Source organism: Frankliniella occidentalis, unplaced genomic scaffold, assembly GCF_000697945.3.
Source record: "Frankliniella occidentalis isolate FOCC.00 unplaced genomic scaffold, Focc_3.1 Scaffold171, whole genome shotgun sequence".
NCBI classification, from domain to species: Eukaryota; Metazoa; Arthropoda; class Insecta; order Thysanoptera; family Thripidae; genus Frankliniella; species Frankliniella occidentalis.
The window spans coordinates 543,050-555,226 of record NW_026267297.1 but is presented as its reverse complement, the minus strand read 5'-3'; the positions used below and the strand labels follow the sequence as shown (position 1 = coordinate 555,226).

Sequence of the window (12,177 nt, the reverse complement as noted above, 5' to 3'; positions counted from 1 at the left end):
TAAAGGCCAAAGCAATGATTATCTAGAAAGTAGTGTCTGATGAGAAGTTCATTTTTGAGCCTATCTACCACTTGTGACTTGTGATAAGTAACTGTACACCAGTCAGAACGGATCAGAAGTCATACAATCCACGATAACCTAAGCTAAAAATAATGCGATCTGGTTTGAATAGCTGAACAGCCGATGTGAGCGGAAAGAGTCATGCTGGGCAACTTCCTTCAATTTCATTCTGAGGTTGAAAGATATTAAAACTACACCAGTAACGTTTCTCGTTGCCACTCATCCCATAAATCACTCAGTGATTTCAGTAAGTCGTCATGTGGATGTTCTTTCTTCTCAATTTAACTTCAGATCCAAAGAAAGTTGGCGTCCTGCAAGTCGTAATTTCTCTACGAGAGAAGGCCACGATTAGGTTAGGTTATGTTTTACATCTTCTGCTAGGAAGTAGGAAGTTTACATTTCTAACACATTTACCGAAAATATTGTGAAAAAATGAATGCGAGTTTTCGATGTGTGCGTTTTTTGCAAACCCAATTATGGCTCTCCGGAAAAACCTTGACTGCCAACCGGTCATTGTCTTTTGAAAGTTCTATTTCTCTTAGAAACCTGTACCCTTCCAGTTCTCTCAAAATCAAAACACCAGCTCCATCTGAGGTAAAAAATGAATTTGTCATTGAAAATTGTTTTACAGCTTTCATATCTCATCTACCTATTTATTCTTGATTCATAGATTCCTCTTCCTAAAGGACAACGTTTTAGTGGTTACATCCCAATAGGTACGTCGGTTCTGTTTCTTTTCTGAAGTACACCAATAGTTCAGAATAAAATGACAGCCGTTATTTGAAAATCTATAATTTTATGGCACAAGACAATAATACAGTTTATATCTTTTTGACAGATGAATTACAAATAACAGCATCACGCAGCAGTGGTCCAGGGGGACAAAATGTCAATAAAGTCAGTACTAAAGTGGATGTACGTTTTCGGGTAGATGATGCAAAATGGCTAGACCAGGAGTTGAAAGATAAAATTAAAGCAAACGTAAGACAATTTTAGTTTTCTTCAATTTCAAGACACTCATTGTGGATTTTATCTAATATTCTCTATTTTATGACTCTGCAGTGCCAAACTCGTATGACATCAGACGGTTACTTGTTTGTCACTTCTGATAGAACTAGATCACAGCAATTAAATATATCTAATTGCTTAGAGAAAATAAGAGAAATGATTTGGAAAGCTGAGGGTCCAGAGGTTAAGGAGCTGTCTGAAGAAGATAAGGCTTTGCAATTGCGAAGGTGAGTTTCCTGCAATTTTGGAAGATACAGCTTTTAGAGCATGTTCTTCAATTTTATCTCTGATTTACAGGCTGGAAACTGCAAACAGGCAGCGATTGCTGAAAAAGAAGATGCGATCCATGGATAAACAGAACAGAAGACAAGACTTTTAGACCCTCTAAATTTAATATGATTTTCTTTTGATTGCCTCTTTGTACATTAACAGTAATTAAAATTCGAAAAATAAATCTCTCTAACTATCTCTATATATCCAGTCAGCCGGTGAATCAAGAGAAGCCACCCCTGAATTAACAAGGACCTCCACCTACCTCCACCCAAGAAGCATGCGTGTGAAATGGGTTGCCTACCCTCTAGGTCCCTCCTGGCCGATGACCGGTCAACATCGCCCCTTCATTGTTGCAGTGAAGTCGCCGCGGACCCCCGCACGTCCCGCACCCCCTTCACGCACGCCCGCACGCCCCAACACTAGGCAAACGGTATCAAAAATGGCGTCACAAGATGACTTTAAAGATGTCATGCGCGATATCTACAAATACTCTCCTCTCATTGAACTGGAAGGTGAGGCCAAGGGTGCTATTGAGTCGTAGGTGGTAGTGTGGTATGGTAAACGTGACGACTACCCCATGATTCCCTTGGAGTAGATCAGGAGCTGTTGCAGAGCTGGGTCAAACGCCTGGCCGACGCCTGTTCCTCGGGGAAGGACCAGAGCAAGGCTCTCGACTATGCGCGCTATCTTGCCTACCAGCTGCAGCGCAAGCAGCTGCGCTTCCCCTTTTCGCAGCCGCCCACTGAAGGACCGCTACCCGACCTCAAGGAAGTCCTGGTACATCAGAATGAATGGCCTTCTCTGAGGGATTCGACTTTTTGCCTTTTCCGATGTCCATAAATTCGGTCTGAGTCTTTTATAGTTTGGACCAGAATCCGACGTGACCGCAGCGGTCTTGGACACGTCGTGTCAGGTGACTGGCTTTAGGCGTGCGCTAGCGCAGAAGAAGGACGTCAGCTTCAATGACAGCGCCGCCAGTTGGGCCGGCAGAGGAAGGGACGACCTGTGGGACAGCCACCAGGGGGCGTAAGTACAGCGTGAGGGCTTCAAGCTCCGGGGTGAGGAGGGGGGTCCCTTTCTGTGGTCTCGTGAGCTACACGTCCATGTCCTGGTGGTACATGCAGGCGCGGCGCGGCGTCAAACTGGGAGAGTCATATCGCCGATCCAAAATGCGAGAGGGACGTCGCGGCCCAAATGGAGGAGCTGGCAGAAGATGTGAGTGTAGTGGAGGACATCTATCTGGCCAAAAGTATAAGAGCGACCAGTCTGAGGTCCTACTTTTTAAAGCACGGGCAGCATAAAAGTTTACATATATTATGCATGTCGCACGATATTCCCATGATGCCCCTAGAAATCCCGCCCCCCCCAAAAAAAAATAGAAAAATAAAATTGCTGCATTGTCGTTTTTCGCTCCACCATAGGCGCCCCTGTGGCTGCTCCTGACGCGTGTTTGCCCTCACACGCGCGATGCTGGCGCGCTGATGCACGCCGTGGTGGCCGAGGAGTTGGCCGAGTGGTCTGCTAGGCTCGCCGCGGAGCAGACAGTGGCCAGCCAAGAGCCGGGTCAACAGCAGGGAGACGACGACGAGGAGGAGGAGTGGGGCGCAAAGGCAGACGGACGAGCTGACTACTGGCACGAGGTAGGTGAAGGAAGGGTGGACAAATAGTTCTGCGGAGCATGGCATGGGAGATTGATTTGTCGCTCGGTGCGCGAGGTTGCCGAGGTCCTGAGGTCGCTAAACAAAGAAGACGTCTCCAAAGTCGGACATCTTATGGCAGATATCTGTGACTGGCTTACTCGCCAGAGCAGGCAATTGCAGGTGCGGTTGTCTGCATGTTTATCACTTAACATGCACACTTTTCATGTGGCGCTAAATTTAGGACTGGGTTTGGTGTGACAGGCTGAGCACGCTCAACTGCAGGCTCTTTCAGATGAATTGCGTGAAGCTCATCGTCAAGTTTCAGAAAGTCTAAAATGGCGAGAAGCACAATTTGAAATGCAGAACAGGGTCCTCCAAACAGAAGTGACATCATTGAGACAAAGGTACTTTTCACGATCCAATTGTGTAGAAAATACAATTCATGTGCAATCCTCAACTGATTTTGGTCTTGCAACAGCATTGATGAAAAGACGAAGATATTCAATCTCAAGATTGCAAACAAAAACCCCTCTGGAACAGCAAAACGATTATCTATAAGTCAAGATAGCTTGGATGCTTCCAAAAATTCAACCAATCAGAGTCAATAGAAAAGTTTTTCAAAAATTTATTTGTAAAAATAAGGAAAATTGACTGCCAGATAAAACAGTTTCACTGATTTACTGGAACGAAATAAATCTAATCACAATGACATGATCTTTGCTATTTGAGATTGACAAAGATTGACAACAATCATTGACATGACATAGAAATGAGAAATATTAAATGGTCAACAAAGTATGTCCTCTCTTTCTTATGTCATGTGCACTACAAAAGGAACAAGTAAATTGATTGATAGAAGAGATGAAGGACATTGCTAAAAATTGCAACACAAAACAGATATGAATTATGTGAGGATATTAATAATACCAACAAATGAACTGAATACAAATACTATCTGTTGAATCACTGTAGAAATGATGTACAGACATCAGATGCCATAGGGAAAATAAGTTAAATAAAACCATCACAATGCATTATTTGGTTGAAATAAAACCTTGAGTTATGGTCAAACACTTACTTTGTAAGTAAGTGCAATAGAATAATTCATTCAAACAGCCAATATATTATTGATGATTATAGTCTTATGCGTCACAAAAGTAGGTATTGTTAAAGATTAAATGTACCTTGATCTAGTACACAACTCAACATACACTTACAAAGAAAAAAAAGAAAGTAACAGAGCTACACATAGGCACTTAGGAATGAAAGATTCTACCAAAACAAAAAACAAAAAAGGCATTTGATAAAACACTAAGAAGGTAATAGACAAAACCAATCAAAGCTTAAAGTAGCAACTAAGGGAACCCACAAGATTCCAGCAATATTTACTCAAAAAAGAAAAAAAAAGGCTTACCTAAACATTTTGAGATTTGACCCTCTTATTGGGACATAAATTGGATATCTTTAAAATAGCATTATTGATGCAGTATATAAAATATAATAATGCAGTGCATCAAAGTCTTTGGTTGTTAAAATGCTGACTTCAAATGAGGAGTCATTGTTCAAACTCATTGTTCCTTTAAATTCAACACTATGACATACCTATCACTTAGGCACACAGAACAAAGACACTTTTTTGAAGTATTTTTCTACTGTGTGCCGGGCATGTAACAGTAACATTTCTTTAATACAATACTGACTTCTTTGCTGCCAAATATGAGCTCAAATCAGAGCAAATTCTCAACAACTTACTGTGAAGGCTTAGAGATTTAGAAAGGTTTTAGACAGACTAAAATGTCTTTCTATCCTATTTGTAGCAAATGCTAAGACTGCATAAATTAAAAAGTAAAATGCAAAACACAAATCTGGCCTTTTGCCAATGAGGAGGAATAGTAATTACCTTTATACATAGATTGTTAAATCAAAGAGAAATCAAAGTATATGACATGTAAAACAGAATCTCAGAATAAATTTGGCAGCAAATAGGGATGGTACAGTACATTATACAGTCAAAACTCGTTAGTACGACCCCCGGATACAACGATTTCCCCGTTATAACGATTTTTTCCGCCGTCCCATGGCATTAGTTTTCTTGTTAATGCTATCGGATACAACGATTTCCCCGTTATAACGTTTTTGGGCCGCGGTCCCAGTGGGGTCGCACTAACGGAAATTGACTGTACTCCCTCCGAGCCTTTGTTATTGCATCACTTCTGGCTTGTGAAGCAATAATGGATGGCTTGAATATGCTTGGCACCTACTGGCGTAATGTTTAACAAAGTAAACATTAACCCAGCTCAAAATAATTTTTAAATTCACAAAATTATGATCTGGATGCAGGGTGGCCGCAACCTGCATCCTGATCTATTTGTTTATCATGGCTGTTGGCTTATGTTAAATGCTGCATTTAAATTATTTTCTTCTGAACATTAACGGAAGGCTAATAAATTGAATAGCAGTTATCTGAGGACTTGAATGTAAAATAAAATGAGAAAATTACTAATCTTGGCGATACAAAATATTCAATCAGTGATTCTTTCATTAATTTCATACTTTATATCAAAGTGATCAACCCTCTACTGTGTTTGAGGGTGTTGGGCTAGGAGAAGTTTCTTTCTTATTTGAAAACATATCAAGACCCATTTCAGCAAGCATTTTTAATGCTGTTAGAGCCGCCTGTAAATTAAGATATTATGTTAGAGGGGCTGAAAGGAAGCTGAAATTTGTTGATGCATGTAGGAAAGCTTACCTGATCATGGGATGCCTCAACAGTATGACCAGCTCCATGACAAACATGAGGGGGTGCGGTGGACAAAGTTACCAAGCTCAAATATTCACTGTGATTACCCTATAAATGAAATAAATAGTTAAACAGTGTATGGGTAAAGTACAAATTTGTATATTATGGTACCAATTTCAGTCAATTTTAGCTTTACCTTTGGAAAATCTGAAAACTGTACTTTGAAGTCCAATAATTGAGCTAAGTACAACAGCTGATCTTTAGGACTGACAACAGTTGTATTTTCAGACGATTGTGGGTCAGCTCCAGTTTTTCCAGTTTGAAGTAGTTCTTTAGCCATGGATGAGGTAGCTGGAGATATGACTGTAATTAAAAGAAAAGTTAAAAATTAAGATCTAGACAAATAAGAATATTTTTTTTGCCAAATACCTGGCCAAAACAAAACTCTAAAAAATAGAGTTTTATGTGAAAAAGATTGATTAAAATGCATCTTTGACTACTTTTTGGTAATTGATTAGAAACAATCGACACCTTACCTGTGCCCTTAACCGGTGGAACATAATTACTATCTGGAACTAATAAGAGACCTGGTACAAGTTGTCGCCCACTAGTTCCACCAACTGAGGGAGTATCTGGGACCTAGAAGAGTATGAAATTCATGTCAGTTTGAGAATATGAGAAAATCAACTTGGATAAGGGAGGTTTTGAACAATTTTCTCTCAAACCTTTCTCGTTTCTTTTCCATTAGAATTTTTCAAACAAGCTCCTCCTGATGAACCAGATGGAGGACGGCTATATCCTAATTCAAGCAGCATAGCTTCTGCAGCAGCTCGTTTAGCTAATTTTTTGTTTGGTCCAGTGCCTTTGCAAACAATATCTCCTACTTTGACCTAGAAAAAAAAATAGATTGAGTTTCAATTGTGATTTAGTATTTTACGTGTGCTTTTGAGTTAAATTATTCAGTACATCAATTAAAAGTATAAGATACAGAAGTGTAACAATTTCAACACAATATAGTACTCACAGACATTACAAATTCTCTACGCCTTGGTGCCCCCTTTTCTTCTTCAAGTTTATACAGTGGTTCTTGGTCCTTCTTAGCCTGTTGTATTTGTATCAAACGAGAAATAGGGTTCATTTCTTCTTTTTCTGGCACGACTGAATGGGTAGGACTTTCAACAGGTGATGCAGGTTTAGGCTCCTAAAAATTAGATTTACATTATTTTAATATGTCTTCTTCTGAAGCGCATACAATTAATTTGTAAAATTATTAGGCCTCACCTTGATAAGGTTTCTAGATTTTTTCTTTTGTGTAGGTTTTCGCTTGACTTTTGCATTTGCTGGGACAACTGCTGCTACTACACATGGTGATTCAGGTGGTAGCTTTTTTAACTCTTCAAGCATTTTTTCAGATGCTCTTTTCTTTGATAACTTTAGAGAGAGGGAGAAACAGATGTTTTATTCTTAGAAAAGTATGAAAAGACACCCAAATAATTTGAAATGCTATGGTCAGAAACAGTTGCCTACCTTCTTTCCATTTCCAATGCCTTCTGTAGTAAACTCACCCACTGTACAAACAGTGTGGAAAGAACGCATGTGAGGTGGACCAGTAACTCTGACAACTTCAAACTTTACAGTCAGATTACGTCGTAAGGCAACTTCATGAACTAGTGAGATGGGTGACTTTATCTCTGACCCAGTTTCTTCTTTAACTGGCAAAGTTCCTACAAGCATACACAAGTGTTAAGAACTTACACCACAATTTTTTTTGAAAACTAAACCGATCTGGGACATGTTTTGCAAATTACCATTTTCAGAAACTGGGGAGATCTTTTCATCTGGAAGAGGTAATTGACGAATTTCATCTAATGCCTTTGCTGCAGCAGCATGCCTTGCTAGCTGTGCAGTGGCTCCTTCCCCAAGAAATTCACGAGTTCCAACTTTAACCATGACAGTGAAGGTTGGATGACCTCCAGGATAGATTGATGGCTTTGCATAATACCGCTAGAAAGATGTAAGAAGTTTGTTAATTACTGGTATTTATAACTTTAACCTGAAGATTTAAAAGTCATAAGGTTACCTGCTGTTCATATTTTGATAGGTGAGGTCTTGCATACATATTGATAGTGGGTCGGGGAGGTCCCCACGCTGCCATTTCTCCACAGGGGTTTGGAGGTCGAATCTGAAATTCAACCTAACATATGATAAATTTTAAGTTAAAAATGTCTTCAAGGGTGTAGGTTGACTTAGTTCTTCAAACAAATAATTATTTAGTACCTGATGATGATTATATGGAGGTCTAAAGTTACTATATCCAGGGTAGGGCATATGAGGTGGTGGTCCTACAGGAGGCATGTAATTTGTCATGGGACCCAAACCTGGAGCCATTGCTGGGCATGGCGGTCCCACATGAGGAATAGGTGGCAAGGCATTAGGTATCATGTGATAAGTTGCCAGCTCCCCTCTCTTCATAGCCCATGCATTTAGTTCAACAGTAGGTGTAATATTATCTGTGTGAAAAGAAAAGGGGTCTGTTAGAGCCTTGGAGAACCAGAAGTGTTGCCTCAAAAATATCAGGTACAATATCTTACTTTTTCCGACACGGATGTTAGAACGAGGCTTAGAGGGTGGGTGCTTATAGTTTGTCTTTGAAAGTGCAATACTTGCTGCTTGATGTTGAGCTTTTTTAATACTAGCCCCCTCTGCTGTGTATTCTTCTTCACCTAGTTTAAGTGTAACAGTAAACTGTTTGCGATGTGCTGGTCCCTGTTCATTTGTAAGCCGGTACTGATGAGGGATCTGTAATACAAATGAAAGAAATGTCAATAAACATTTCTAATTTCATCACCACAAAAAAAGTATGAAAATAGACACACCTTGTTGTACCGAGCCAACTCATTAACCAGACACATTGGCGTCTTTTCTTTATTGTTTGCCAATAAGTTATTGATATTAGTTGCCTCAGCTCCACCATTTTCATTCTGTTCAATAATTTCATTGGCCTTGGGTTCTGAAACCAGAAGCAATATGTAAAAGTATTCAGATAAAAAAAAAGGAACTTACAAAAACATATGTATTTTTAGCATGACATACCCATGACTGAAAGACCTGTGTCATATCCAGATGGTTGAGCTGGGGCAGACTGCACCATAACAGGGGAGGGCATGGTTGCCAGAGTACCTGAACAAGGGAGAGATTAATCTGTTAATGAGTTTGGACAGTAATTATACAAAACAATGCAGTGTATGTTATGGTTATGGTGTATGATGATTGGAAGAGGGAAAATATACCTAAAAAGTTGGTCAGTACAATTTTTGGATGCATTCTATAGCATGTTCAGAGACTACAACTATCAATATCAAATACAGCGATTGAGAATTGTTTAAAAGACAAGATGACAGGGAGATTGAAAGGGTGTGAAAATACTGAAATCCCAAGCGTAGTTTGTTTACTTCTTGCTTTGTTTCCTAATTGAAGTAATTAACTATCTCTAGACTAACTTCTGGAACATACCAGGCCTGTGAGTGAGTCCAATGTTTGTGCGAAGTGTCATCCTGGAAACAAAACGCTTATAAGAACACCACACCCTCATGCAAAGCATTCCAGGAAAGTTTACATGCTGAAATTGACATTCATGCAATTCATGTTTAGTTTACAATAGAGGGGCAAATGTTTAACCTTGTGAAACCTATAAATTCTGGCTGTAGTTGTAATGACAGATTCTCAGGCCTATCAAAATCTAATCCAGATTCATAAGGACATGAGCTAAGTTTGTTGCACAGTTATATAAATAAGGAGGTACAAGTAGTTGAAGTTTTAACAGTCCGTCACCTCTTGGTAAAAAAACAAACAACAAAACCTGTTGAACCTTAACCAATGGTTTTTAGTAAAAAGTCATACAAAATGCCAAAGACTCCATGACATTGAAATGATAAAATTGCTTTGAAGATATCTACAGAGGGCGACAAAGTACATGCAATCATCAGAAATAAGCAGAAATAAATTTAGGGTTACAAATAGGTTATAGTGCTTAAGAATGAGTGAAGATATACACAGGCCCAACTGATTATTAATCGAATCATAATGAAAAGAGATTAGTGCAGATATTTCGTGTCATATACTTTGATTCCTAAGACAATAACAGAACACGAAAATTATGACACTTTGCATTCATAAACTTTCTTCTCTCACCTGCCACTAAGCTCCTTGTTTGGTATGAGCAACAGTCTTTTCAGGCTTAAGGTCGAATCAGGTTTTCCATGTCATAGAGAAATGAGCGAAGATTTACACTCATGACGGTAGTTGTACCTCCGAAATTAAGAAAACGAACGACATTCACAACCCCTGAGATGCAGTTGCCGGCTGATCGGTTTTAAGTAAACGCAAATGACTGACGTTTTAAGTATTGCGCCGTTGCCAAATGCAGTGACGTTACAACAGATAATACTGTTCGGCGCGTAAAGTTCAAACACTTGACGAGGAATAGCCCTTCAATAAATGGGGCTTGGGAAATCTTTTGCCTAATAGTTGGCCTAGTTCAAGAAGTGGAACACTGCCTCCCATTTCACCTGAATGCAGACTTGCCACACTCTGGTTAGGGCCCAGGTGCACTTACCTAATTCGAAAATAGGGAAAACCTGCTTTGTCTATCGAAAATATTCGACTCAACCCCCTAATATTTGGCAAACATTAAAGAAAATGTTGCGGCCACGTATGCTCTGCAAGGATAATCTGCACAGCCTTCTCTACTGCCCCTATCGCTCCGGACCCTTCCCCCTCTCACCACTTTTCTCATCCCTCATCCCCCTCCTTTCGCCGCGTCACGTCCCGCCACCCTCTTTGTCAGCCACCCTCTCGTCCTCTTCCCCAGGTCTTCTGAAATCGTTGTGGAGGGGTGAGGGGTGGTGTTGCAAAGGGGTTGGAGCGAGGGGGGGGAGGGGTGTTCCCTCCCTTATTGAGGTGGGCCGATGCAACCCTACCCTGCACTAAACTTGTTGACGAATGAGAGAAGGGGGAAGAAGGAACCCGAGACAACTTTCGCGCAGTGTACTTTAATGAATTTTCCCTACAGTGTTGTTGATCGAAGGTTTTTCTTTTCTTTTTTTGTGACGCTCTCGTATACATGACAGATGCCTGTCTCAGGCGCGAACACATTTTTACCAGAGGAAAGATTGATACATAATTTGCCCTCCCATTATGGTCGTTCTACGTAACTTGCATGTCGAGCTGCTTTATTAACGGTTTTGCCTATCATCTTTAGCCATGGCGCCTTATGGCCCCGTGCGAATAGGCAACCCGTCCGCACGTCTGTAATGCGGGGCTAGACGCATTTGCCCCGACGGGGCACGGCGACCACCTTGTATTGGGTATAAGTTCATTGTGCACACTACTTGTTGACTAGCCCGAATTCGCATTTTCTCTGTACCCGCTGTAAACTTAGACACAGCTGACACAGTCGACATAGATTGGCGACAACTTTGGACTTTTGGCGCCCATGGGAAGCAGTTTAGGCAACCCATTAAATGAAAAGTACTTCTTGTTAAGGGGATATGGGGATGGCGACTGCCAGTTGCGGCCGCTAGGAGCGCTAGTGGGCCAAGAGTTCAACTCTCGCTTCGAGACCGCGCTTCCCCATTGTGTCATATGGGTAACAGTGGCATCGAACAAGTGCTTGTTTTAAAAGAAATTGACCGAAATCTCGGCTTTTTCTTGTGTTAACGGGGACAATAGACATAGGGTGCATTTCTAACGAAGAGATGCAGAGGAAATTATTCGCCGTAATAAAGAGCGAGTCGTTTTAGTTGGGCCGACATGCCGCCGCTGCTGTGAGCCTTCCTCTCTTCGTATTTTTGCTTTAAAAATATGAAATAACTCATATAATATTAAAATCTACGTCTGCCTGAGTGAAAGCATCCGATAAATGACATTACCCTTGCTAATTTAACGTTTATGTCATTGAGAGAAGCTTTCTTTCCCTCAATTTGGACATCTGCTACCTGCCTTCGTTAATGTGATTTAACAAGTTATTTTTGACGGAATTGAAATATTTCTTGACTTTCATCTATTATTTTCTATCCAATCTTACATCTAGTGTTAACATTTACTCTTTATATTTCTTCGCCGCTTCGCAAACGCGTATTTCGGTACCCCTACACCAAGCGTTTGAATCGCGCGCACCACAGTTGAACTCCTCACCCACTAGCGCCCTCTGCCCCGAGCTTCTCATATCAAACGAGCACTAGTAGAGGAGAGGGTACTAGCGAGCTGGCCCGAATGCACGGTGCCGAAACGCAGAACGGAGTTTTAAAATGAGAGTTCTGGTTGAAGAACAGACTTGTTCAACGTATAGTCTAAGGTTTGAACTACTCAACGAGCACTCTCATTTTACCAATAACGTTCCGGTTTAAAATATGTTCAAACTATAAAAACACCCTTGTGCGTATGTCAAGGTGTGGC

At 40.7% G+C, this 12,177-nt stretch overlaps 3 protein-coding genes across 10 annotated transcripts; 2 read left to right on the top strand and 1 right to left on the bottom strand.

Annotated features, from left to right (window-relative positions):
- Window positions 1–382: 382 nt before the first annotated feature.
- Window positions 383–1,522, top strand: LOC113204801 (peptidyl-tRNA hydrolase ICT1, mitochondrial). Its single transcript, XM_026420114.2, has 5 exons — window positions 383–654; window positions 731–776; window positions 899–1,041; window positions 1,123–1,295; window positions 1,366–1,522. Exons 1-5 carry the CDS (start codon window positions 493–495, stop codon window positions 1,445–1,447), a joined length of 606 nt encoding a protein of 201 aa, XP_026275899.1. The 5' UTR covers window positions 383–492; the 3' UTR covers window positions 1,448–1,522.
- Window positions 1,523–1,640: 118 nt separating this feature from the next.
- On the top strand, window positions 1,641–3,690 carry LOC113204781 (uncharacterized). Of its 2 annotated transcripts, XM_026420080.2 has the most exons (8): window positions 1,647–1,853; window positions 1,937–2,118; window positions 2,204–2,367; window positions 2,466–2,556; window positions 2,763–2,981; window positions 3,057–3,161; window positions 3,243–3,385; window positions 3,460–3,690. In XM_026420080.2, exons 1-8 carry the CDS (start codon window positions 1,664–1,666, stop codon window positions 3,587–3,589), a joined length of 1,224 nt encoding a protein of 407 aa, XP_026275865.2. In that variant the 5' UTR covers window positions 1,647–1,663; the 3' UTR covers window positions 3,590–3,690. The 2 variants fall into 2 exon arrangements, with proteins under 2 accessions (XP_052127693.1, XP_026275865.2); XM_052271733.1 differs by having other exon boundaries at window positions 1,641–1,853; window positions 3,243–3,690.
- Window positions 3,591–10,498, bottom strand: LOC113204780 (double-stranded RNA-binding protein Staufen homolog 2). 7 transcript variants are annotated; one of them, XM_026420077.2, is made up of 17 exons: window positions 10,337–10,495; window positions 9,913–10,029; window positions 9,235–9,275; window positions 8,815–8,901; window positions 8,598–8,731; window positions 8,313–8,520; window positions 7,999–8,231; window positions 7,802–7,915; window positions 7,530–7,725; window positions 7,249–7,445; window positions 7,003–7,152; window positions 6,746–6,922; window positions 6,447–6,611; window positions 6,258–6,360; window positions 5,918–6,084; window positions 5,731–5,829; window positions 3,591–5,657 (listed from the first exon to the last, which is right to left on the bottom strand). In XM_026420077.2, the coding sequence occupies exons 3-17, from the start codon at window positions 9,272–9,274 to the stop codon at window positions 5,550–5,552; spliced, it is 2,178 nt and encodes a 725-aa protein (XP_026275862.1). In that variant the 5' UTR covers window position 9,275; window positions 9,913–10,029; window positions 10,337–10,495; the 3' UTR covers window positions 3,591–5,549. The 7 variants fall into 7 exon arrangements, with proteins under 7 accessions (XP_026275862.1, XP_026275861.1, XP_052127691.1 ...); XM_026420076.2 differs by lacking the exon at window positions 9,913–10,029 and having other exon boundaries at window positions 10,337–10,498; XM_052271731.1 differs by lacking the exon at window positions 9,235–9,275.
- Between the last annotated feature and the right edge of the window lie 1,679 nt (window positions 10,499–12,177).